The following is a 26801-nucleotide window of genomic DNA, read 5'->3' as shown; positions in this document are numbered from 1 at the left end:
AGATCCAGCTAGGTGTATTTTGCAAAACAAAGAATCTGGTTGTGACAGTTTCAGCACTCCCTTTCTGCTGCAGAATCCCCTCTTAGGGCTTAAGATCCCAGGATTGAAGCAGACCCCCCCAAAAAAATCTGTTTAGCTTAACCCCAGTTTCATTATATATCATCCTTGGGAAGCAGAGCTTTTTTCAGCTGGAGCTCACCAGAGCTCAGCTCCAGCACCTGTGGAAAACAAGAGAGAAGTTCATGGTGAGCTGCAGCTGATTTTTGTGTAAGTTCAAAACAAACAAGATGAATTTTAAGAGGGAAAAATGTAAAGTATTGCACTTGGGCAAAAAAAAATGAGAGGCACAAATACAAGATGGGTGACACCTGGCTTGAGAGCAGTACATGTGAAAAGGATCTATGAGTCTTGGTTGACCACAAACTTGACATGAGCCAACAGTGTGACGCGGCAGCTAAAAAAGCCAATGCAATTCTGGGCTGCATCAATAGGAGTATAGCATCTAGATCAAGGGAAGTAATAGTGCCACTGTATTCTGCTCTGGTCAGACCTCACCTGGAGTACTGTGTCCAGTTCTGGGCGCCACAGTTCAAGAAGGACACTGACAAACTGGAACGTGTCCAGAGGAGGGCAACCAAAATGGTCAAAGGCCTGGAAACGATGCCTTATGAGGAACGGCTAAGGGAGCTGGGCATGTTTAGCCTGGAGAAAAGGAGGTTAAGGGGTGATATGATAGCCATGTTCAAATATATAAAAGGATGTCACATAGAGGAGGGAGAAAGGTTGTTTTCTGCTGCTCCAGAGAAGCGGACACGGAGCAATGGATCCAAACTGCAGGAAAGAAGATTCCACCTAAACATTAGGAAGATCTTCCTGACAGTAAGAGCTGTTCGACAGTGGAATTTGCTGCCAAGGAGTGTGGTGGAGTCTCCTTCTTTGGAGGTCTTTAGGCAGAGGCTTGACAACCATATGTCAGGAGTGCTCTGATGGTGTTTCCTGCTTGGCAGGGGGTTGGACTTGATGGCCCTTGTGGTCTCTTCCAACTCTATGATTCTATGATTCTATGATTCTCTTATCCCATTTTTAAATGCTTCTGGTTGTATTTCGTGTTTTTAATAGTTTGCAAACCACCCTGAGGACTTTGGCCATGAGCGGGGTGGAAAAGCAACTAACAAATTATATTTTTGCCTATTGTTTCCTTTCTCTTTATTTCCTCCCTCCTTTCTTGCAGCTGTTCCAGCGGCTTGAATATTTTGCTCCCTATTTCACCCGCAAATCCATCCACTACTAGCTCCAGCCCGCTAACCCAAGTGAGAAAAGAGCTCGTTGCCACTTATTTAAGAAGCAACCTGGGAAAGGGTGCTGCAGTCGAAAGGAAATAGCAGGGCAGCAGCGTCACCGCGCGGCTGAAAAGAGAAAACTCCAAATATGTCTCTGCCTGTGGTTTTCTCTCCGGGGCTGGAGAGAGCTGCCCGATGCAAACACTGGAGTATTTCAGAATTTTAATATGTCTGCAATTGTCCATACCGAGCAGTTTCTAACTGAAACTTATTTTCATTTTGGTTTTATTTCTTTAAATGAAAAAAAAACTGCACCGCCAGTGAGTGCCAAATTCAAGGCGATCTCTTGTGCATTGCCAAAACAAGAAAGAAGCGGAAGTACATAATTCCCCAAATAGGGCACTGATTTGCACGGAATTCGCACCCTCCGTTTTCTAGCTACAGTTCAGGTACCGTGCAAATTTAGGAATGAATGGCTAAAATTTCTGCATCAGATAATATTGTGCTTTGAAATCATATTATTATTATTGCTCCGTATTATTATCTGTTTTGTGGTTTGTTTGTTTTTTGTAATGTGATGTTTTGAACCGCCCTAAGATCTACAGATGAAGGGCGGTATACAAATTTAATCAATAATCGATAATAATATGAAGTAAACCCTGAAACAGTATCCCCCTTTCCTAGTTTGGGTGCTACCTTTTATACAGTATTTCTTCTTCAAAGGGGAGAGGGCACCCCCGTGCACGTTTCCTATTGTTTGCAATGTTACCGCCTCGCACCCTCCCCCCCAAAAAACCCAGGGGGAAAATGGTTTCCAGTGTGAACCCGGAAGCTTAATCACTGCGTGTATGTGCGCGTCTCTACAATTATCAGCTCTATGGAGGGGAGCGGGAAAAGGAACGCGAGCGGGAGAGGCGAAAACGGGCTTGGCGTCAGCGCGCAAAATAAAAACGTGAGGAGGTGGGGCAGGGAGCGGCCGATCCCGGCGGGGAAGTGCGGCCAATCGCGGGCCGCAGCGTAGGAGGCGGGACCAAAAGAATAAAGAAAAAAATAATACGCAGTTTGTGGCGGTGGGCGTGGCTTTTTAGGGACCCGCCTCCTCTCCTGGTCGTATGTGCGCGCTGCTTTGGCGCCTCTCAGGTAAGAGAGAGGAAAAGGGCACGCGCGGGAAAAAGAGAGAGAGGGGAGGGGTGGGGTCGCGTTGCGCGTGCCGGGTTCGTTGCTCCAGAGCGCGGGAATTCGAGGACGGACTCCGGCGGGAACTGTCTGGCTGAGGGCGCTGGGAAGGGGAAGCTCAGCCCAGCGTCCATTTGCTTTAAACGAAACCGAAACCAGGCACAGAGAAATGAATAAAGACCCACCAAATGTCAAAGAGAAAAACAACTACCAGACTTTTAATAATAATAATAATAATTTTTATTTATACCCCGCCCTCCCCAGCCAAGGCCGGGCTCAGGGCGGCTAACAAGCAATAATAAAAACAAGTTGAATGAATATAACTTAAAAACAAGATTAAAATACAACATTAAAATATTGAAACAGTAAAATGTTAAAATGCAGCCTCATTACAGGAGGAGAAAGGAAAAAGACATCTAAAGGCAGCCCTGTTTAGGGGAGCTTTTAATGTTTCATAGACCATTGTATTTTAATATTCTGTTGGAAGCCGCCCAGAATGGCTGGGGAAACCCAGCCAGATGGGCATGGTATAAATAATAAATTATTATTATTATGGCCTTTGAGGTGGCGTCTGTAGTTTTAAAGGCAGCCACGGCCAGGAGTGCCTCTGAGCATGTGGTGAAAGCTGAGGAAAGCTCCAATGGCCGGCACTTCCTCACTCCACTCCCCACAGATTCCCTTATTGTTTTTTCATATATTTATTCCACTGCTTGATTTAAAAATATATATAAAAAACCTCAAAAGAGGTTTCCAGAAGACAAAAGCAAGTGAAACCAGCAGAAATTCACAACCTTACATTTTAATAATAAATAATAATTTTTATTTATACCCCACCGTCCCCAGCCAAGGCCAGGTTCAGGGCGGCTAACAAGCAATAATGAAAAGTTGAATGAATACAACTTAAAAACAACATTAAAATACAACATTAAAATATTGAAACATTAAAATATTAAAATGTAGCCTCATCGCAGGAGGAGAAAGGAAAAGAAAAAAGGGGGAGGGAATCAAATTGGCTCCAAGCCAAAGGCCAGGCGGAACAACTCTGTCTTACAGGCCCTGCGGAAAGAAATCAGATCCTGCAGGGCCCTGGTCTCATGAGGCAGAGCGTTCCACCAGGCTGGAGCCAGTGTTGAAAAGGCCCTGGCTCTGGTTGAAGCTAATCTAACTTCCTTAGGGCCCGGGACCACTAGGGTGTTGCTATTTATGGACCTTGAGGCTCTCCGTGGGGCATACGGGGAGAGGCAGTACCGTAGGTACGAGGGTCCTAGGCCGTGAAGGGCTTTAAAGGTCAAAACCAGCACCTTAAATCTGACCCTGTACTCCACCGGGAGCCAGTGCAGCTGGAGAAGCACTGGGTGAATATGCTCCCATGGCAGAGACCCTGTGAGGAGCCACACTGCAGCATTCTGCACCCGCTGGAGTTTCTGGGACAGCTTCAAGGGCAGCCCCGCATAGAGCGAATTACAGTAGTCAAGCCTGGAGGTGACCGTCGCATGGATTACTGTGGCCATTTTACAACCCCTTGTGTCCCTAATCCTCCCTGTGTTCCTCTAAAGAAGGGCTGTATAGAAATTTAAGGGAGAAAAAAGGTATAAATGTTTTAAAACACAAAAAGTTAAAATCCTAAAGCAGATTACAATCCGCTTAGCTTTCTAAGCAATCTATGTAGGCTTGTCAACAGGAATCTTAGAATCATAGAGTTGGAAGGGACCTCAAGGATCATCTAGTCCAGCCCCCTGAAATACAGGAATCTCAACTAAAGCATCAATGACAGATGGCCAGCCAACCTCTGCTTAAAAAGTGTAGGAATCTAGGATGAACAGCGAGAAAGGACTTCTTTTTTGCTTCCAGTGGGATGATGTAATTTTATTTTTTGCTTGTTACAGATGCTTTGCATTTTGGTTGTAAGCTGCCCTGGGGAACTGAAAATGGTGGGAAAGGCAAGAGTATATTAATGCTCTTTTTTTAAAAAAATGCAGAAGGCACAGCCAGGCCAAGCTAAAAACCTGACCACGACCCGTTAGGGCTTACGAAGCGAGTCTCACAAAGCAGTTTGCATTAATACATGTATAAAAATAAACCATCCGTTTTGAGAAGTTGTGTATAAATCAAACAAACACAATGGGAAAATAATTGTTTTGAAAGCAAGGTCATTTATTTAAAGAAGTGGGATTCTGGCTGGGTTCTAGATAGAGTAGTAAATGAAGGTTGAGCTGGAATAATGGTTGTAAGAGTTCAGATGGCCTGTCTGCAGGTCTTAATTCGAACTCCCTGGAGTGGGCTATTGGTGCCGGGACACAAAGGTATAGTAACAGAGAAAAGGTTGCCTCCAAACGTGTGCAGAGTTCTCTGTCACTGCTGAGAATCCATAAATGTTGCCTCACGTTTTTACAATTGTATATAAGGCCTCTAAGTTGGGTGAAGGCCTTCTGGAAAGGTTTGGGCCTTGGTACTTGGGGGAAAAAGACTGTGCTGTAATTAATTATTTTAAAATTTATGCTTAGTTTATTTTATTCCGAATGTCATTTGTTACCGAATGTCTATTTCCCCTGTTTTATCTTGCGAGTTTTAAGTAAGAATTGAGCTGAACTTTAAAAGGAAACGCGTTGGATGTTGTATCAAGTGAATGGTGGTTGCAGGGATTAAGAACGTAAGAAGAGTTGCTGGATCAGGCCAATGGCCCATCTTTCCCAGCATCCTGTTCTCACAGTGGCCAACCAAATGCGTGGGAAACCTGGAAGCAGGAACTGAGTGAAACAGCACTCTCCGCTCCTGTGATTTCCAGCAACTGGCAATCAGAGGCATACTTTCTCTGACAGCAGAGGCAGAACATAGACATTGTGGCTAGTAGCCACTGATACAGCCTTATCCTCCCATTATTATTTTCCGATCTTCATTCAAAGCCATCCAAGTTATTGGCCATCACTGCCTCCTGTAGGGTCAAGTTCCATAGTTTATGCGCTACTAGGAGAAGGGTTTTCTTCTGTCTTTCCTGAATCTTCCAACATTCAGCTGACTTCAAAAGAACAGGTTTTTTATTTAAAAAATTGTATTTATTTTGATATTTAGGAGCTCACGCTTAATAATTACTTAGCTCAATGAAGCATGGAGAGGTACAAAGCGGGAGAGTGACAATGAGTGTGGGGAGGTATCAGCCATTTTCTGTATTGTAATCAATTTATTTTTTTAAAAGTATTTTTAATTAGATTTTGTAATTAATTTAATTTGTAATTAATTAATTTCTCTAATTATTGTCCGTTTCTGGCAGGAAATGCCACCACAGCAGCTGATTCAGAACTTTCACTTTGAGCTGTATGGACTTCTTAAAATAGAAGATTTGCATTAACTGAAACAGGCTTCTCAGCACTTTCACCCTTATCTCTTCCTTAATTTTGTGGTCGTGTGTTTTCAAATATTTGCTAGCTGATTTCACTTGGTGTGGAGAAAGAGGAATCTGATGCAAGGGAGCTCACTTTACAGAGATTTACAGCAGTATAGGTCGGCTGCGACGGTATTATTTTAAAACATTGCTTATAAGGTTCCACTGCCTCAGCAAGATAAAACAGAAGAAATTTTTCAACTTCCCCACAATGTAACTTGTTAAATTTAAGTCTCAGGTTAGGAGAATCCCACTTTCTATTTTTGCGGGGGGGGGGGCTTTATTATCCAAGCCTGCAGTTCCCTGAATTCACAACTACATTTTGATTTGATTTCTTAGTAAGTCCTTATGGAATCAAATTCCGAAAGCAGAAGATATGAAACGAGGAGAAATGCGAGAGCAAAAGAACCGGTAGCCAAATCTCGGATTGACTGGCAGCGAACTAAGGGAAGATGTATATTGTTTGATAGCGAGGAAGAGAGTGATGAAATTACATCAGCATCAGAAAAAGAACTTGAAACCAGTTCAGATGATGATTCAGATGAGAGAGAGAAAGGTGAACCCATACACAATGAGGATAAAGATGAAACTTCGGTTAACGCAGGTGGCCTTCCAGATGTTGAGACAGGTGGTGATTGTGCAGCAGGAGAGGACGTAGATGAAGAAAGCATCAACCTTGGGAAACGCAAGAGGTCTCGGAGAACCGTACTGTATGACAGCGACGACAGTGACGATAGTGACAATAGCGACATTGTTAGGAAAGTGTTTGCCAAACGCAGTTGCATAATCGATGAGAACGACTTGTCCGCTGAACACACATCACCTGCAGAAAAAGAAGCAAAGAGAAAACAAGACAGGCTAATGAAACTGCAGGAACTGTCCCAACGGCGATCTACTCGAGCTTCCGGCCTCAGTGAATGTCATGAGGTACATTTTTTATTCATTTGCAGAATGTATTGTTGTGCTTGCTGTTCTCGTGCAGATTTGGTGCTCGTGAGAACTTTCACTGGAAAATGCTAAAAGTAAAAAGGAACTGCTGCTACTTATTGCAGGAACTCATAGAGTATACTACTAGGCCCAGTCCCTGAACCAGAAATAATCTTGACTTGGCTCTGGTATTGTTATGGCAACAACTTTACTGAAAACAGGAAGGTGACTGCCTTGCATTTTGGCTTCTCTCTACTTCCCAAGCTAGGACAAGTTATCTGAAATTGTACAGGCACCTTTTCACATCAAGGCAGTGATGCCAATTCAATTGTTGAAAGTAGCCATGGTCTATTACCCTACCTTGGGTGGTAATGGGTGTTTGGGAGTGGTTTGCCAGTGCTTTTAAAAGTGTGTGTGTATAAAATATGCTTCAAACCACTTGAAGCATGTGTTGTGTTGAGCTCTTTCAATTAATTTTGTTTGATTTGCTCATTGCAGAAAGCTGAAAGTCTGTAAATTTTGTTAATAAGCCTGATTTGAAATGAGGGTTGAATAATTTCGACTGCAAAAAGATGAAATGATCTGGACCCTGCACTCATCCTCTGATGCCCTTCTTCGTGTGCCTCCTCTGCAAGAGGTCGGGAAGGTGGCAACATGAAAACCAGCCTTTTTTGCACTGGCTTACCATTTGTGGAATGCTCTCACCAGGGAGGCTTGCCTCACTCCTTCATTACGTATCTTGAGGCGCTGGGTGAAAATGTTCCTCTTCTCCCAAGCCTTTGGCTGATTAAACAATTATGGCCTTTTAAACTGGGGTTGGGGGTATTTTTTTTGTTTGTTATTATGTTATATAATTTTGTGTGTTTATATTCTAAACTGCCCTGTGATCCTTGAATGATGGGCAATGTGGAAAGTTAGTTATTAATAATAATATGTTATGGTTACACAAATGAATTTAAATAAAGCATTCAAATAAGCCTCTGCTTCTTAATGTCACTAGGATTCTGAAGAGGATGTGATAATAGAAGATGATTCTTCCCATTCATCTCTCACACCAGCTGAAATCAGTGATGCATCTGAGGTTGACAGCATGAAAGATTTCATAGTTGAGGAGGAGGAGGAAGAGTTGGAACAAGAAAACTCTGAGGAAGACAAGAGCCAGTCACAAAAGAAAAAGCAAGCTATGTCAGGCACATTGCTGCAGCAGTTCTTTCCATACTGTAAGGTTAAAATAAAAATCCTGTAAACATCATTTATGTAGTGTCACAATACAATATTCATTAGAGCCCCACCAAACATTATTTTTTCCATGTAGGTAACTCATGTAAATCATCAGTCTGACCATACTGATATTTTTATTTCTTACAGTGGCCCATGTTGATCATTTTGTCCATTTCCAAAGAGTTGTAAAGGCGTTTCTCATCAATGCAGTTGACAATAACTTTTTGATGTCATTATATGGTAAGCAAATGTGGATTTTCTTAATCAAAAGGCTTTTTAATCACCTTTTAAAATTATTATTGAAGCAAATAAGTGTGTTACTATACGTAGCTTTATGAAACTAACGAAGCATGTGATAATTTGATTTCCTTCTCTTTCCAACAGAGGGGAGAAGACAAAAGAAGTATGCAAAAGAAATGTTGACTTCCCTTCGCTTCTTCGACAATGATTTTGTTCGACCTCGTCTTGACAATTTAGTGGCGAGAAGTCGCTGGACAGAAAAATATACGGTATTGGGGTATTGTTCAATGTTCTTATAAATGACTCTGATGAGGTGGTGCCTTTCCGATGTGCAGATGGCTTGAAGCTGATAGGGATAGCTAACACCATGTTATAGAAGATAGCATCAAAGTGATACTGACAGGCTGGAACACTGGACTGAAAACTGATGGGAATTGGAAGAGGATGTATTAATTATATCTACTTCTCTATAGACCCATGTATGTGGGTTAACAAACAAACAAAGGAATATGACTGCAAACCTGTATTCAAAGTGCAGGGCTTAGCAGACTCTCTGATGGGGAAAACCACTGAGCCTAGGGCTTGCCAATCGGAAGGTCGGCAGTTCGAATCCCCGCAATGGGGTGAGCTCCCGTTGCTTGGTCCTAGCTGTTGCCAACCTAGCAGTTCAAAAGCACGTCAAGTGCAAGTAGATAAATAAGTACCGCTCTGGCGGGAAGGTAAGCGGCGTTTCCGTGCGCTGCTCTGGTTTGCCAGAAGCGGCTTAGTCATGCTGGCCACATGACCCAGAAGCTGTACGCCGGCTCCCTCGGCCAATCAAGCGAGACGAGCGCCGCAACCCCAGAGTCGGCCATGACTGGAGCTAATGGTCAGCGGTACCTTTACCTTTAAACCTTTTCTTTATCCTGTGCCAGCTGTGTGCAGCAGCAGACTTCCTTCCGCCCGTCTGTGCAGTTAATAGACAACACACTGAAATAAGTTTGTAATTTTTTTACTTACAGATTTAAGGTATCAGTTATGCATTGTACTATGTGGCAACAATGGAAATTGCAGACAAAAATATTATTGGGTAGAACTAGAACAATGTTGCTATTGCAAGGCACATCCTCCTTCCATGGCTCACATTGTGAAGGAAGAGAATGCGGAAAGGAAGAGAAGGAACACATCACTTCCTCGCAGGGGGTGAGGGGGCAATGACCTAACTGAGCCTACTCTAGAAATTAAGAGCTCTGTGGTCCTTAACCAAGCAGTTGAAATTAAACAAATATATGAATGTTTAGTATTGTTGAATTGCAATAGTTGATTCTGTGGAACAAGTGACCAGCAAAATTTCCAACCGGATATCTTTTTTCCAGAAACGGGTGGATAGTTATCCTGACATCCGCATAGTTGACGGAATTGGAGAGGACCGTTCCTGTCAGGCCTGTGAACTGCAGAGGCACTGTAAGTTCACAGTGATTCTGTCAGGGAAATCATACGATTGTGAGACAATGCAAGTAGACGACTTCATGTCACATGACAAGCAGGTAAATTTTGTTCCCAGGCTACAAAACTGCTAAGAACCGAAAAGTTAAAATGCATTGCATTTATTTTTTGGGGGGTGAGATGTTGATGTTAATATCTTTTAGCCTCATGCTTCTTTTTAGTCTGCTTTTGGGTAATGGGTTTTTGGCAGTGGTTTCAAAGATTTCTGTTGCTTCTATTAGTGGCTAAGTATATAATACTTGAAAGTCCCAGATGGCTATGAGAAATTTTCTCTATAGTGCTTGTTTATGAACAAGCTGATCATTATGATATCCTTAAAACTACATTCTATCAAGAAGTATATAGCAAGCTTTACTAAGAATAATTGATGTCTATATGCTAATTAATATACTTGCAAATAATAATCCTGACATAATTTTTTAGGTAATTTTATTCTTTTAAAATTAGATTCATCTTCTCTGTGTGTATATCTAGATCTAGATATATAGTGTCAACAAGATAGTTCAGGTGGTTAGATCATGGCGCTGATAATGCCAAGGCTGCAGGTTTGATCCCTATATGGGGCAGCTGTATATCCTTGCATTGCAGGGGCTTGGATGAGATGATCCTCAGGGTCTGAGTTCCAACTCTACAGTTCTATCTGTTAGAGAGACCAAGGCTTATGGTATAACAGTAACTTGTATACTTGGCATATTATTTATCTGTGAAAAATTATCCCTAAACCTTGATCTTCAGAATTCCCTATAAATCGACAGTGCTTGGGTTGGTTTGACTATATGTGTAAACTGATCAATGGTTTATCTGACTTCATATATAAACCAAGTAGATAGTCTTAGATAGTTGTACAAATAAGCTAAGTATGGGAACTGAATTGGTGCACTCCAGAGGCTTTGATTTTGCAATGTGAGAATTATATACTTCCAAGAGTATTCGGTCAAACTCCAGTGGTGTGTTGACAACATCTGTTGTACATATGTGCAGTTTTAACTGGGCTAGTGTACCTGTGGGGCTCCTAATTTCATATTCCCTAACTTTCTCAAGCAGAGTGACTCTTTAGATTTACACTGGTGTGACTGTTCTACTGTATAAACCTAGGCTTTGCAGTGTTTATGTTCTATAACCAGGGTTTTTTTTAAAAAAAATATTCCCTTGCAATTCAGCTAGTGTTGAACAGGGTATGCTTTGTGAATTACAGGTAATAAGTGCATACCAACAAAGATTTAATCCTTTTAATTTATTATTTCAAACATTTCGCAGCCCCAGTGGCACCGGTATTAGAACTGATTAAAGCAAGTGATCACCTCTGTGCCTTCCTGAATTGACATTCTTAGGGTAGCAGTGGAAAAAAGGGTCAGTTTTCATTTATGCCAGTGATGCCTTTGGAAAAGTGGCGAGTGTGGAAGTTAGATTCAGTTAGATATCGATAAATGTCCTGCTCAGGTTTTGTCATACCTTACTTGTTTAATTGATGAGACTATTGCATTGCCCATTATTGCCCAAGACCTGCCCAGTAAAAGAGCTTTCCTTTTAATAATACAGGCGTTGGAGATTGGCATTGTGTGTAGAAACCGTACTGAAGTTTATCACAACCTGAAACATTTTAAATACAAGCTGTATCAGAATTGCTGCTCTCTAATGACAAGCAATGGATTCCAGGATGCACCAGTCAAAGATACAGTGTACAGAGTTTTCACACAGCAGAATAATGAAGGCTGGATTGAACAGGTACAGTAGAACTGATTGTACATAAATTCTATTGCTTTGAAAGCAGGGGAAATTAATAATCAGTACAGCACTTAGTATTTTGTGGACAGAACTGTAGGCCATTCAGGTGTGGAGGGTGAAGAAAGTAAGAGGGTAAATTTAAGTGCTCATAAAGTGCAGTTTCAGGAAAAGTTGACTGAAAGTAGCTCCTGCTTTGAAATTAGTCCAGCTGTACCTCCTATAATGATTAATGTGGTCATATTTCTGCAGGGAATATATTTACCAACATAATAATTACCCAATGCCATGATCCTAGAAAGCAAGCCCTGTTTTTAAACCAATGAGATTTTGTTTAAAAGACTACAGAAGATTCTGGACTTGTTTCCAATATTGTTAGTGTGTCATTTTGTGATTAGGCAGTGAACAAAAGGATAAAATGAGAGAGGGAGCCTTGCATAGAGGTTGCTGCATCCTCTCTGATCCTGGCAACTGTGCCACTTGGTTCAGACTCCTTGCTAGGCTTTATTTAACCTGCTAAAAGTATGCCACCCTGCTGCTTTCACTACTTCAGCAAATTTAAAGACTAGAGTACAGCAGTTTCCTTTTTAAAAAGCTTTCTATAGCAGGCAGCTTTATATTATTAAAAGGGAAAAAAATTCCTAGGGGTCAAGATTGCTCCTTTCTGGGAGAATTTTAAGACCAGCTGTATTGCAAAAGGTATATTTAGATCAATATAGGCAAGTGTGGGATTTGTCTTGCATGAGGCTCATCAATAAAGTTTCCAAGAGAGCATGACTTACATCCCTTTCACACTTGTATAAAAGGCATAATTTTGACAGGTGCAATCTTGTGTGATGGAAAGAAGATGTTACTATCAAAATTGTGCACTGTGCTGCTGTTAAAGCGAGGAATTCATTAGTGATCTGAAACCAGTATAGAAGCTAGGTTGTTGACTGGGACATCCCACTGCCAACATGCAGTATAAGGTTTCTGCTAAGGGAGCTGCACTGGCTGCCAATAGGCTACCACAGGCATAGGCAAACTCGGCCCTTCAGATGTTTTTTGGGACTACAAGTCCCATCATCCCTTGCTAACAGTACCAGTTGTCAGGGATGATGGGAATTGTAGTCCCAAAACATCTGGAGGGCTGAGTTTGCCTATGCCTGGGCTACCAGGTGCAATTCAAGGATTTGCTTTTAGTATTTCAACATTTTGGGACCAGATTACCTAAGGGAACACCTTGCCACATCCATCCCTGCCGAGAAACTGCGCTCCTCAGTTGGGGCACTACTAAGAGAGAAGTACCGTATTTTTCCCTCTATAACACGCAGATTTTTTCTCCTAAAAAGGAAGGGGAAATGTCTGTGCGTGTTATTGAGCGAATGTGTGGTCCCTGGAGCCGAAAAATCAGGCAAAAATCAAATCGCGCTTCACGGAGAAGGGAAACCTGAAAAGAGGAAGTGGCTGCTTTCCTGCATTCTGCCTCAGGGTCTTACTGCCCACCCGTCTCTGTTTCCTTGCTGTGTTTGCTGAAACGGAACAAAGAGCAGGGAAAGCCCCTCCCCTCCAGGCAAGCAGAGGGGAAAGCAGAGTGTGTTCCTTCTAATTCCTCTCTGTGCTCCGGTGCTGCTGGGGGAGAGGGAGAGAGAGAGGGGGAGGGAGAGAGGGGGGGGAGGGAGAGAGAGGGGGGGAGGGAGAGAGAGACAGAGAGAGAGAGAGATGGCTGGCTTGGGTGGGGGAAAACTTTTGCCTTTCTTTTCTCCCTCCCGTTAAATCCCTCTCCTGCATTCTTAGCCAGCTGCTTCTCTGCACACCCCCTCATGTCCCTTCTTTGTTTTTCCTTCGCTCCCCACTTAAAATGTGGTTACAAAGCATAGATCCACATGGATCCTCAGGATCTTTGCATTGGGTCACCCCAAATTCACCATCAGATCACATAGCATGTCCATGGCTACAGCCTGCCCCCCAAAAATCACGCACCCACTGTTGCCTGGGGCTGCAATGGTGCAAAAACGTGGTTAAAAAGCATGGATCCATATGGATCCTCAGGATCTTTGCATTGGGTCATCCCAAATTCACTATCAGATCACATAGCATGTCCATGGCTACAGCCTGCCCCCCAAAAATCACGCACCCACTGTTGCCTGGGGCTGCAATGGTGCAAAAATGTGGTTACAAAGCATGGATCCACATGGATCCTCAGGATCTTTGCATTGGGTCACCCCAAATTCACCATCAGATCACATAGCATGTCCATGGCTACAGCCTGCACCAAAAAAAATCACACACCCACTGTTGCCTGGGGCTGCAGTGGTGCAAAAATGTGGTTACAAAGCATGGATCCACAGGGATTCTCAGGATCTTTGCATTGGGTCACCCCAAATTCACCATCAGATCACATAGCATGTCCATGGCTACAGCCTGCACCAAAAAAATCACGCACCCACTGTTGCCTGGGGCTGCAATGGTGCAAAAATGTGGTTACAAAGCATGGATCTACAGGGATTCTCAGGATCTTTGCATTGGATCACCCCAAATTCACCATCAGATCACATAGCATGTCCATGGCTACAGCCTGCCCCCCAAAAATCACGCACCCACTGTTGCCTGGGGCTGCAATGGTGCAAAAATGTGGTTACAAAGCATGGATCCACAGGGATTCTCAGGATCTTTGCATTGGGTCACCCCAAATTCACCATCAGATCACATAGCATGTCCATGGCTACAGCCTGCACCAAAAAAATCACGCACCCACTGTTGCCTGGGGCTGCAATGGTGCAAAAATGTGGTTACAAAGCATGGATCTACAGGGATTCTCAGGATCTTTGCATTGGGTCACCCCAAATTCACCATCAGATCACATAGCATGTCCATGGCTACAGCCTGCCCCCCAAAAATCACGCACCCACTGTTGCCTGGGGCTGCAATGGTGCAAAAACGTGGTTACAAAGCATTGATCCACAGGGATTCTCAGGATCTTTGCATTGGGTCACCCCAAATTCACCATCAGATCACATGTCTGTGGCCACAGCATGAAGCACAAAAATGATACATCCACTGTTTCATTCAGAATGTTTTTTCCCTTGTTTTCCTCCTCTAAAAACGATGTGCGTGTTATGGTCAGGTGCGTGTTATAGAGCGAAAAATACGGTACCTAGCATTTTGACATTTTGGTGGCTTTTGAAATACATATTTGTTCTAAGAAGGCTTTCCCTGAAGTGTGGCCCAATCAACTGTATAAATGGTTTTGCTGCTTTTAGTTTACTGGGTTTCTAATCTTTTTTTATTACTGCACATTGCTTCAGTAAGTTTTTAATTGGTTTATAAGTGTGGAAATGAAATTTAAAAGGAACATAAAAAGTTCCACCTTTAATTTAGGTCTGCTAAAATGATACTTTGTTTTCTTTCATTTGAAGCAATATTCTGAACTTCAGAAGTACATGGTACGTGCTGAAAACTTCCAAGACGAAAAAAAATACTTGATGTCATCATTTTTTTAAAAAGGCATCTACTTACAAACGTGCTTTCCCTTGACTGGTGATAGTATTGGAATATCATGCTGCGTTCCAGCTGTTTTTCTTTTTACTGCAAGACAATCAATGTGCCTGTATGTTGTTATGGATACTAATAAGTTAATGTGTATTTCTTTTTCATTTTAATTATCAAAATAATCATCTAAGGACATTTTTATAGTGGAAGTCATCTCTTCTGTGTTCTTGAACACCAGGCAGCTCAGCTTAATGATCTAAAATGAAAAACAGTCTCTGAATAACCCGGGTGTTCATTCAGGAAATGAAATTTTATGCGCAGTGATGCCCAGGTGAATTGTGCCAGTGTATGAAAAATGCTTGGCTTCAATTCTTTTTGAAAGAGGAAAGGTCCACATGGTGAGAAGCCCAAAGGCTGTAATATGCATACTGCTTTCCCAGCACAGTGTTTAAAACCAGCTGTAAACCAGGTACATTCCCACCCCCCAAGTCACAGGGCAGTAACAAATTAGCTCTCTAAAACCAACAGGCCATCATTGTTTATGCATCCTGGAGACCCAGAATTCATGGACTTGCATTTAGCCGGCTGAGCGGTAAAAGAAATAAATATCTTTACACAGCTAGCAATATCCGTTTTCCATTTCTGTAGCATTTGGAAGGGAAGATGCTTTACAAGACTGATATGCAGAGGCTTCTGCTCATTCTGTATGACGTAATACCCAGCTGGGTCTGTTTCCATTTTGGAGTCAGGGAATTTGATGAATGCTCAGTTCATCAGCTTGACACTGACTGTTCGGTAGCAGCTTCAGTTAGACTATTGGCAAGTGGGGTCTGCAAAACAGTCTTAAAGTGTGCAGTGATCGTGCTCAGGGTTCCAGCAATGCCCTTTTCCAGGATTCACATGCATATACTATTTTCTGGGCTCCCCCACTGCAACAGCCAACTAGTATTCTATAGCTACTGAGCATGCATAGTCCTCATTGGGCTGTTTCAGGTTTGTTTCGCTCACTTTAGTGTCTTCCCCACTGCCCTGTTCATCTTTTTTTCTCCTCCTGAAAACCGCGGACCTTTCCCAAGCCTGCTGCACAAGGATCCACACTTGGAAAATGAATTTGCTCTTAAGTGTATATGGGATGATGGCCCAGTGCATACTTCAGAGGAGTTCAGAGTTCACTCAGAGCACCCTTCCTGTATATTAACTTGGATAGGTGAGTTGGGCAGCCTTGATATATATATGAATTACAGATCAGAGACACATCCAGTTTTTGATTGTGGGCAATATGAAGAGTAGGAAGCCTTTGGCTTCTAATTCAGACATACAGTAAGTTGGGGTCTTTAATGAACAGGTGTGCTTTCTTCCTCTTCAGTAAGCTGAATAGATTCATTTCCACTGTGTCACCTGTGTGAAAGGCTATAGCTCAATGGTAATCTTCTTTTGCGTGCAAAAGGTCCCAGGATCAACCCCCAGCATCTCGAGGTAGGTCTAGGAGGCCCCTGTCTGAAACCTTTGGGAGCTGCTGCTAGTCACTGTGTGCAGTACTGAGCTAGATGGACCAATGGCCTGACTTGATTTGAGTCAACTTCCTGCGTCTATTATAAGTTTGGGCTTCAGATGTGAATGGAAGCAGTGATAATCCAGGAACAAACCTTCCTTTTGCTTGTGGGCTTCCTAGTGGCATTAGTTTGGAAACAGAACATTGGACTACCTGGATCTTCAGTCTGATCCTATAAGGTGATTCCTATATTATGTTCATCATCTACTCGCCAGGTGAGCCCCAAGTCACCCAAGTGCCACCACAGCTCTTATCAGGTACAGCAGGGCAGCAGCAGTTAAGGGGGTATGAAAGGCGAGGCTAAGGGACAGTGGGAAAAGCAAGTGCACAGACTCTCTGTGTGCAACTCCTTAATGCGCTCAGGTTTATTGCGATGAGTAAAAGTCTAAAGTTTGGGTGCAGTGTTAACATTCTTAAGGCTCTGGTTCGCTTTAACAGCTCGGCTGTGCCTGCTGTGTTTGACAAAGGTGTTCATAAGCCCCACCCATGTTTGCACTTGGTAAATAGAAGCATATTAAGTGTAAGGAAACGGAAAAGATATGAATCAAGTTCTCTTCGCATAAACGTGGGAGTTTTCGCACCTTAAGAGAGCAAGCCATCCTCTGATGCGATCAAGTTTCTCCTAGCTTTTGAATTACAGAGGAAAGCTCCCCTTAATTCTTGTCACGGTGTCTTTCTCTATCCTGACATGCTACCTTTTCAAAATCAACCATAACTTAGGCTTGCACTCTACATAAAGCTGTAAAATAAACTATTCTTTCACTATGTCCCATCCATCTCTTGGCTGCCTATTATTTGTTCCCCTAACCGCTTCATGCATTTGGGGTTGACTTACCAGCCTGCAAGCATAGCTGGTCAGTTAACAAGGAAGGAGGACAGAGGCTTAACACTGATTGGAAGAGGCTTGTCAGTTCACCTACAGGCACTGTTGAGGCTGGTTGTACCCAAATTGGTTTGGAAAAGGAAAAAACACAAGCCTACTCTCCTTCACAAGTGTCCTTTGGGGGTTAGGTCTTCACCACCACCGAAACTGAGTACAGTCGTGTACTGTGCTTTTGCATTTACAGGCAGCAAAATCGGTTTCTCAAACAGCTTAGAGGCTGTGGTTGGCTCAATGGATTAAAAGCTACAGGCCTACCTTGCAGGTGGAAGGCTTGCTGCTGCTTCGAACGAGTCTTTCTTCCATCTCTTAAACAGGCTCGATCATCAGCAATATGATATATGGGTGCATGAAAAGTTTGGGCGGAAAAGTCTTTTCAAAAGCATCTTGTGATTTGTGCCAAACAGCTGAAAAACATTAAATGCTCCAGCGTCTTTTCAGGAAACATATTCTCATTTCAGCAGCCTCCAATAATGGATTTAAAAAGGAATGTGGGTAAACAAGAAGCTTGCTGAAACGTAATGTTAGAAAACGCTATCACTATGCAAACAGCTTGTGTGTACACGTACATATGCCCACATAATATCATAAGCCCTGTAGTTTATGTAATTTATAAAATAATGGCTTCCAATGTGTAAGCACAGTTATCTTGTTTGCTGAAGGTTTGTGGGTTGGGAATTAACAGGCATGGCAGAAAAGCTAATGTGAAATTGCTTGCACCTTTTATCCAGTCTCCACTGCCATCTTCCAAGAGCTTGGCAGAAACTTTGCAAAGGGAAGCCATTTGCACGCTGCACCTTGCGCTATCCTTCCAGGTGCGTGCACTATACCAGTGTAACTACGCCCCCAAAGCACCTGGCAAGGTCCGATTCACATGTAGAGGAGCAGCCTGCTTTCGAAAAGCTATGCCTGTTTCCTGGTGGCGCGTGGGCTTGTGTCCGGATTTACTTCCACGGGCACAGCGTCAGCCTTCTGAAATGCACATATATATCAGCGCCCCGCGATTTGATCGCCAGTGCCAGGGCATAACGTGGGAAAGCGGGCTTTTTAAGTAAACGGAAGCTCCCTGCAACGAGAGGGTTTGGCCGGCAGGCGTCTCCTTGCCCTTCATTTCGGGGAACGGCGACTTTTTCCGCGCAACGGTGCCAGCCTTCCGCCAGGGCTCCCCGTCAGTCTCATGTTTGCTGCTGTTGCCGCCGCTGCTCAGATTCTATGCGAGCACAATGAAATCCTGTGTATCTGCAACCCCCGCGCCGTGCAGTCGTAGCAGCCTGGCGGCTTAAAGCACGAGACAAGCGAAGGAAAAGGGGGAGAGGGGGAAAAAACACTGCAAGCTTTCTGCTCTCTTCTTAAACCGGCAAGTGCAGAGGGCAGGGCGGCAGCGACCACCACCGTCAAGCGCGCTTTGGAGAGACATTGCAACAGCAACAAAAACTCACCAGATCCCAAGTCTGGGAAGGGATGGAATATACAAATTGACCGAGGAATCTCGCTGCATCGGACGGGTCTGGAGGCGGAGAGCTGGAAGTTTGTAAGTTTCGAGCTGGTTTGTGAATTAGCTGATCGTTGGGAGTCGTGATTTCTGCTTTTACTCCCACCAATTCTTCCCCCCACCCGCCTCCTCTCTCTCTCTCTCCCCCGCCGCGTTCCTGGGTGCTTTGCTCAGCTTTTCTGGAAGTAGACAAAAAGGAGCACGAGGATGCGGGGAGGGCTTTTTGCATCGAGATCGGAGCTGGCTTTTTTCCGTGGCACGGGAGGGAGGGACACTTAAGGATCGCCCACCCTCCGGAGAAACTCATCTGCCCGTCCACTTCTCCCAAGCATGGGTTGGATTCATTGGAGAACCGCGTCTGAACTTTATGACACCGGGAACCAGTAAGCCGTCTTGCTTTTCCTTTGACTTAAAAGGAGATACTCTTTGAGCAGGAGCCTGTGCAAAAACAACAACAACCGGGTTTTAAAAGACCGAGGTAAGCGAAAGAGAAAGCAACAAATATTAAAACTCTCCGGGATCGCTTCTCCCATCCCTCCGGCATCCAGCCAACGCGCCCCATTCCGATCGCTGCTCTTGCGAGCAACTTCAGCGAAAGCGGGGGCGAGCCCGGCGAACCTCGTGTCACCCGTTCACACGACACTCCACGCTCGCGCTCACTTTCACGCGTCCCTTTCTTTTTTGCGCTCAAGAGAAGGGTGTGTGTCTTTCCATACCTTTTTGCCAACTGGCAATTTTTTTGCCAATTTGCCCCCCCCCCCAAAAAAAGCACGCTACCCAGCTTTGGAGATCTGCTTATTTATTCTCCCTAAAATGCATTGCTATAAAAACTTTGCGGCGATGATTTTCAGCAAGCCTTAATCAGACCTCGTGGTGGTGGTGGATTTTTAAAAAAAAATAAAAAAGGAAAAGGGGAGGAAAAATAACCCCTATCAGTGGTTTGCAGCGCGATTTAAATGGCTGTTGCTTGCAAGTCTGCAGCCGCCCCTGCTGGCCAGCTTCGCCCCCCGCTGCTGAAGTCTGTTGCTTTGCTCGGGGAACCTGCAAAAAGGATGGCGCTGGCGGCGACTTTGTAAAGAGCGCGCTGGACTAAAATCGAGCAAGCGATCTGCCCCGGTTTGCAGAAGAGAGGAGCGCAAGATTCGCACTCGTTCCGGAGAGAGGAGCCGGTTTCTGGTTCGCGTGAGAGTGGATCAACGAGCCCTTTGCAAAAGAGCAGGGGCCTGAGGCTGCGGGGATGGGGGACACGGCTCCCCCCCAAGCCCCGAGTCTCCTGGGAGGCGGCTCGGTGGCGGCGCCGCGGGTGCACAGCGCGATCGTGGAGCGGCTGCGGGCGCGCATCGCCATCTGCCGCCAGCACCACCTGAGCTGCGAGGGGCGCTACGAGCGGGGCCGGGCGGAGAGCTCGAGCCGCGAGCGGGAGAGCACCTTGCAACTCCTCAACCTGGTGCAGCACGGCCAGGCGGCCAGGAAAGGAGGGAAGCACAGCAAGGCAGCAGCGGCCAATGGTCACAGCGGAGGAGGCGGCGGCAGCATCGCGGCTTCGGCTACTTCTGCGAACGCTGCAGCGCCCCCTCCGGCAGACTACTATCGCCAGCAGCTGATCAGCAACGGGACGACTGGTGGCAGGAGTGGGATCAACGGAGAGCAGCCCGGATCGGCCTCTGGAGGGGAGCAGAGGAACCCCGCGCTCATTGCGGTGAGTCTCGTTCGTTTCCGGGTTCCCTCCAAACATGCTCAGGAGGCAGCGCCTTTAGGGTGCTGAAATATACTCAGAGTCGCAAGGTGATTTCATGCTCTTTATTCAGCTCATAGTGGTGAGGAGGAATGAATGAGAGTCCCCTCAAAGTATCTGCTTTATATACATTATTTACACAATGGGCTACACATGATTGGCTAATTCCGGAATTCTACTGTAAGCCAATCAGGTTGTGGATTCACTTCTATCTGGAGCATGATTGGGTAGTTCCTGCCAACCAATCATACTGCTGCATTGTTCTAGGACCAATCAGACTGCTGCATTCTGAATCCTATTGTTCTAGGACCAATCAGACTGCTGCCTTTTGGATCCTATTGTTCTAGGACCAATCAGACTGCTGCAGTTTGGATCCTATTCAACTCAGTACATAACAGGTGCCCAGCCGAGGGGGCACAAAATAATATTTTTAGAAACGTATATTTATTCGGGTACCTACTTGAGAATATCCATTTTAAAAGTAACTGTGCCAAAACGAATTATTGTGAAAATAAGAAATAGTTAGAGGGCGCCAAATTTTTGTCCTCGCCCAGAATTAGCAAATTCTGCCCCTGTGGGAGGGGAGTTGCAAGGGCTGAGTTTGGAAGGATGGACCAATGGTCTCTCATATGTGTGAGTTTTTAAAATGTCATTTTGCATCGCTAACTCCCCCCCCTCCATTTTTACAAGCCGTATCTCTGTACTTAAAACAGCAGCCTGCCATGTAGAAATGCTAATGGTTGTTAATGAGGAGTGACATTAGATAGGCTATTTTGTTTTGCGCACAGGCACATCACTGTGTTCTCTCGTTCGTGTGCCATGCCGTCAGCAAGAGTGCAGGGCTCTCCCCTGAGGAGCTTGCAATCTGAAATTTGACATAGGAGAGGGCAGTGATCCTTTTAGCAGCCTGTAAGCGCAGACAAGTATTACTACTCCCATTTTGCAGATGAGAAGCTGAGGCAGAGAGAATGGTGGCTGATTTCAAAGGCACTTTGGAACAGGCATAGGCAAACTCGGCCCTCCAGATGTTTTTGGGACTACAACTCCCATCATCCCTGACCAGTGGTCCTGTTAGCTGGGGATGATGGGAGTTGTAGTCCCAAAACATCTGGGCGGCCAAGTTTGCCTATGCTTGCTTTGGAAGCTTATTTTATTATGGTGATGCCCACTAACTTAGTTGGCTTTTTAGAAGGGGATTTTGGACACATTAATGGTGGGTGATCTGTTTATCCATGGCTAGGGACGCGGGTGGCGCTGTGGGTAAAACCTCAGTGCCTAGGACTTGTCGATCATATGGTCGGCGGTTCGAATCCCCGCGGCGGGGTGAGCTCCCGTCGTTCGGTCCCAGCTCCTGCCCACCTAGCAGTTCAAAAGCACTCTTAAGTGCAAGTAGATAAATAGGGACCGCTTTATAGCGGGAAGGTAAACGGCGTTTCCGTGTGCTGCGCTGGTGCTGGCTCGCCAGCTGCAGCTTCGTCACACTGGCCACGTGACAGCTGTCTTTGGACAGCGCCAGCTCACGGCCTCTAGAGCAAGATGAGCACGCAACCCTAGAGTCGGACACGACTGGCCCGTACGGGCAGGGGTACCTTTACCTATTGCCATGCAACAACTGAATGGAACCTCCACATTCAGTAGCACTGTATCTGAATACCAGACGCGGGGGAATGGCTGTTGGCTTCATGCAATTTTTTTCCAGAGGGATCTGGCTGGATGCTGAACTGAATCTGGTCTAGCTGGGTTTTTCTCACAGCCTCGCTTCCTGCGATTGGGAGAGAGGGAGCTACACCTGTTTACTTACTCCTGCAGTGTATCTGTGGCTTTAGTCGTGGTGGTGGTGAGATTGAAGAACCCCAGAGAAAAGGATGAGAACCGATGAAGGTTAATTCAGCAGTTGGGACCCCCATGTTGGATGAATTCCGCTGGAGATCTGGAAACAAGGGGGGAACTGCGTAATTGATGGAAGAGGAGATGACGAGCCTTACGAATGTGGTTGGGCATTGGGTGCTGTTGACCTAGGGTCTAAGTAAACATGGTGGTGGGTAAATGACGGGTGAGCTGGCGTGGTTTGTCTGCTCAAAAGAGAAGCGTTACTTCTGTCTTTTTGGTCTCCTATAGTCGGACACGACTAAACGACTAAACAACAACAATGCCTCTGGTTGGCACTTGTAAGAACAGGATACTGGAGTAAATATTCCTTTGTTGAGATCCAGCAGGACTCTGGTTAGGTGCAGCCTCCTGCTTGTGGGTCATTACAGTACTCATCCAGCTCTGGGATTGCTCTTCATCTCAGGATTGTGGGTTCAAGCCCCACATTGAGCAAAAGATTCCTGCATTGCAGGGGGGTTGGACTAGATGACCCTTGTGGTCCCTTGCAACTCTACAATTCTATCCTTTATTACTTGCTTCACTGCTGCTTACTTGCATCAGAAATTATTTTGCTTCCGAAGTTCACAAACAAACAAACCCTTCCCAACGCAGCTTCATTTTAAACGTAGTATTTGGTATATTTTATCCCCTAAAGTCCAACTTAACTTTGGGGTGTGAGTAGCACTCTTTTCGATAAGTGTTTTTTGTTGATAGGCAAACCACTTTACGGGAGAGGGGAGTTTCACCTTGAGAAATCCAGAAGCAAATGTCAAAGCCAGGGGTGTAGAATAGCAAAGTTTGCAGTTTTGTTCCATTTTAAATACTGTACACAATTAATAGCTCTCAAAATAAAGCTTCAAGAGACCCAGAGGGATAAATTAAATGCCCATCATGTTTTCATGCAGAACAAGTACAATAGGGGCCATACTATAACAGTGATGTGTAAGGTTTGTAGAATTAGACATAGCTTTTCCGTAAAGATACTCAAGATGTCACTGCTCCTGTCTGCAGCCTGTTGACAGTTTGAGTGTCAGATATAAGATGGTCCCATTGATTGCAACAAGCCACAGACAGGTGAAGTTTCTAGCCATGGCATGAGTGGAAGATTGTGGCAGTACAAGACTCAGTTTTGGGGGCTGTGTGCTGGGTATAAAGGAACATCTTTTATATCTGCAGTAGGTTATCTGATGTGTGCAAAATGGACATTGGGGGTTGCAGACATCCTTCCTCAGTACTTCTTGACACTTCTTGAACTGCCCTAATATATGCCCCATTATTATTATTATTAACCCTCTGATTATTTTGTTTCACTCCATGAATGTGCATATGGCAATATTGTGGCTTACAATGGCTGTGTTCTGCCTCAGCTGCCAAGGAAGTATGCTTTTGCATTCTAGTTGCTTGGGGTGGCAAACAGGGAGGGTTCTGCTGTGCTTTGGAGTTCCCCTTAAGCATCTCGCCGGTCGCTGTGAGAACAGAACGTTGGACTAAATGGGCCTTTGGCCTGATCCAGCAGATCTCTTCATATATTATTCCATGCCTTCCTGCACCAACATTGCTGGATGTTTTTTGTTCTGCTTCCTGGCTACTCATAATGGCACAGGCCGTGTTTTCCATCCATCTTGTGACCGCTGCGAGCAGAGTCTTCAGCGTGGTGACCCCCTACACCGAAAAGCCTTCCTTGAGAATTCTAGCACGCCCCACCTGTTTTTGGTTCTCAGCATCTCCTAAAGACCTTCTTGTTGACCCAAGCACCCCCTGATTCCTGACATCGGTGGGTGCGCTTGTTGAGTCACTGTGCAGATTATAAACTGGTGTTTTATTACATGACTTTTTAATCATTTGTTTTACAATTTTTATGTTTTGCACACCACTTTGATATTCTTAAATAGTCAGCAATGTATACGTAAGTGTTTTAAATAATGCATAATAACGCAGGGCTGTAGTTTAGGCAGTTCCACTGGTGCAGCACCATAGATGTCATGGCCAAAGGTAGCATTCGGTTGCTTTTGCCATGTGTGGAGATTGAGCAACTTAACTGAATGTCAGTAAACCAAGTGCTTGCACTCTTTATAAACATTTGAGGAGTGAAGTTATTACCCTTCTGCTATTATCCATACTAGGTCACTCAACCATTGCTATTCCGTCTTTTCTTCCAGCAGATCAAGATAACAGCAAAAAAAAACTGCAAATATATATATATATATATATATATATATATATATATATATATATATATCTATCTATCTATCTATCTCAGGGGCAATTAGAATAAGATCTATTATTTGATTAACTTCCTAACACTGCTCAGTTTTTTAATCAAAAGAAAGCCTATTGGTTTACCTGTTTTATCTGTGGCAAAAGGACTATGTATTAATTCTGCCATTTATATGGATTGGGACATGGGTGGCGTTGTGGGTTAAACCACAGAGCCTAGGACTTGCCAATCAGAAGATCAGCGGTTCAAATCCCCGCGACGGGGTGAGCTCCCGTTGCTCGGTCCCTGCTCCTGCCAACCTAGCAGTTCAAAAGCTCACCAAAAAGTGCAAGTAGATAAATAGGTACCGCTCCGACGGGAAGGTAAACGCCGTTTCCGTGCGCTGCTCTGGTTCGCCAGAAGCAGCTTAGTCATGCTGGCCACATGACCCAGAAGCTGTACGCCGGCTCCCTCGGCCAATAAAGCGAAATGAGCGCCACAACCCCAGAGTCGGCCACGACTGGACCTAATGGTCAGGGGTCCCTTTATCTTTAAATTTCCAGAACATAATTTCTATAGCTAACCATTTAGCTCTGTCCACAGTGCGTTTTATTTTATTGCTATGATTGGTGGCTGATGCAAATAAAGATTCTATCTGTCTAACTGGAGGCTCGTCTGCTGCAGATGCAAAGTGTTGTGTGAACCAGTAACTTATACCACCCAAGCTGTGCCCGAAATTGCCAGCATCTGAACTTGGAGAAGTTCCTGTGCCTTTCAGTATACTAGGAAGAAAAAGCCCTACAGGGGCCACACCTGTTAATTCCTCCCTCCCCGGCCATATATTAGGGTGGTGGAGTCACAAGACACCGAAGACATAATAAAGACAGCCTTGATTTGGATTCCTTCGCAGGCAGGGAGTGATTGACCTTGTGCTATCTGCCAGCTGCATGCATGTGTTGCTAGCTAGCCTCAGCCATTTGGTGTGGGGCAGCTTGCACCGCTGTCGGGGTTGATAATCGCCACCAGGCCTTTAGATAGTGGTACCACCCGTGTCAGATTAAAGCACAGAGCTTTAATCTGTGTTTATGCTGTGTTTCCTCTGTTATGGCGGCAACATATGAGTTAAATGCGTTTAGCAATAGAGGCCGGCTGGTCCGCATTTTTAACAAAGGTGCAAAAAAGAAAAGAGGGTAATGTGATAACCCAACTAATTAAAGTTTTCAGGGCTTAAATGCCTATGGACAGATGTTTTGCCTAGCAGAACTCCGAGGTCACAAGGACCTACGGTAGCCAAAGACATTTCTGTGCTCTTGGTTTGTTTGGGTTGGTTTTAAAAAAAAAAAAGTTATCTAGCATTGACCTTCAAAATAATCCTACTCCCTTCCTTAGTACAGAAGAAGAAGAATGCACTATTTTTTCTGAGGACAAAGTTTCCTCTCTAAATACTGGAGTCTGGAACACTGTGATTTTGCAGGCAAAACTATACCTAGAGGAATTGCCTCATCTGAAATGTGGCTCTGTGGGCCACCTGGATTTGCAAGCAATTACACAGAACCTAGGACTTGCCGATCAGAAGGTCGGCACTGCAAATCCCCGCGACGGGGTGAGCTCCCGTTGCTCAGTCCCTGCTCCTGCAACCTAGCAGTTTGAAAGCACACCAAAAAGTGCAAGTAGATAAATAGGTACCGCTCCGGCGGGAAGGTAAACGCCGTTTCCGTGCGCTGCTCTGGTTCGCCAGAAGCGGCTTGGTCATGCTGGCCACATGACCCGGAAGCTGAACACCGGCTCCCTCGGCCAATAAAACAAGATAAGCACCACAACCCCAGAGTCGGCCACGACTGGGCCTAATGGTCAGGGGTCCCTTTACCCTTTACCTTTACTCCAATAGGATGCATTTTTTGTACGCCATTCTCACCAGTCCCTTCATTTTTACACACACTTTCCCTAGTAGAATGCATTTCTGTAAACCTTGGTTGGAGAACTGCATCACAAAATGCAGGGAAATGAGAATTTCGAAGGATAGCTGTGTTTTTGGTTCTCAGGTTGTTTCAAGAAAGTGATAGAGTCTGCTTTAAATGCACACTGAATCAAATTTCTCCTCCATCTCTACTCCCAAGTAAGTGTGTATAGCTTTACGCAGTTGGGAAGGAGAAAGATGTTTTCAGCTCACTAAAC

At 44.6% G+C, this 26801-nt stretch overlaps 2 protein-coding genes across 5 annotated transcripts in view; both read left to right on the top strand.

The window, feature by feature from the left end:
* Nucleotides 1–2234: 2234 nt before the first annotated feature.
* On the top strand, nt 2235–15523 carry CCDC82 (coiled-coil domain containing 82). 4 transcript variants are annotated; one of them, XM_053385659.1, is made up of 8 exons: nt 2235–2420; nt 6175–6762; nt 7763–7982; nt 8131–8223; nt 8368–8492; nt 9579–9749; nt 11248–11433; nt 14829–15523. In XM_053385659.1, exons 2-8 carry the CDS (start codon nt 6184–6186, stop codon nt 14910–14912), a joined length of 1458 nt encoding a protein of 485 aa, XP_053241634.1. In that variant the 5' UTR covers nt 2235–2420; nt 6175–6183; the 3' UTR covers nt 14913–15523. The 4 variants fall into 4 exon arrangements, with proteins under 4 accessions (XP_053241634.1, XP_053241635.1, XP_053241636.1 ...); XM_053385660.1 differs by lacking the exon at nt 2235–2420 and adding an exon at nt 4053–4605 and having other exon boundaries at nt 5725–6762; XM_053385661.1 differs by lacking the exon at nt 2235–2420 and adding an exon at nt 4053–4759.
* Nucleotides 15524–19725: 4202 nt separating this feature from the next.
* Nucleotides 19726–26801, top strand: part of MAML2 (mastermind like transcriptional coactivator 2) — a 150670-nt gene continuing 143594 nt past the window's right edge. Inside the window, exon 1 of the mRNA XM_053385652.1 lies at nt 19726–20524. Within this exon, the coding sequence (XP_053241627.1) occupies nt 20063–20524 (462 nt within the window). The 5' untranslated portion in view covers nt 19726–20062. The remainder of the gene's footprint in view (nt 20525–26801) is intronic.

The sequence above is a fragment of the Podarcis raffonei genome, chromosome 4 (assembly GCF_027172205.1).
Source record: "Podarcis raffonei isolate rPodRaf1 chromosome 4, rPodRaf1.pri, whole genome shotgun sequence".
In the NCBI taxonomy this organism is placed as follows: domain Eukaryota; kingdom Metazoa; phylum Chordata; class Lepidosauria; order Squamata; family Lacertidae; genus Podarcis; species Podarcis raffonei.
Note: the sequence above shows the minus strand (reverse complement) of the source record. Positions and strands in the feature narration are given on the sequence as shown.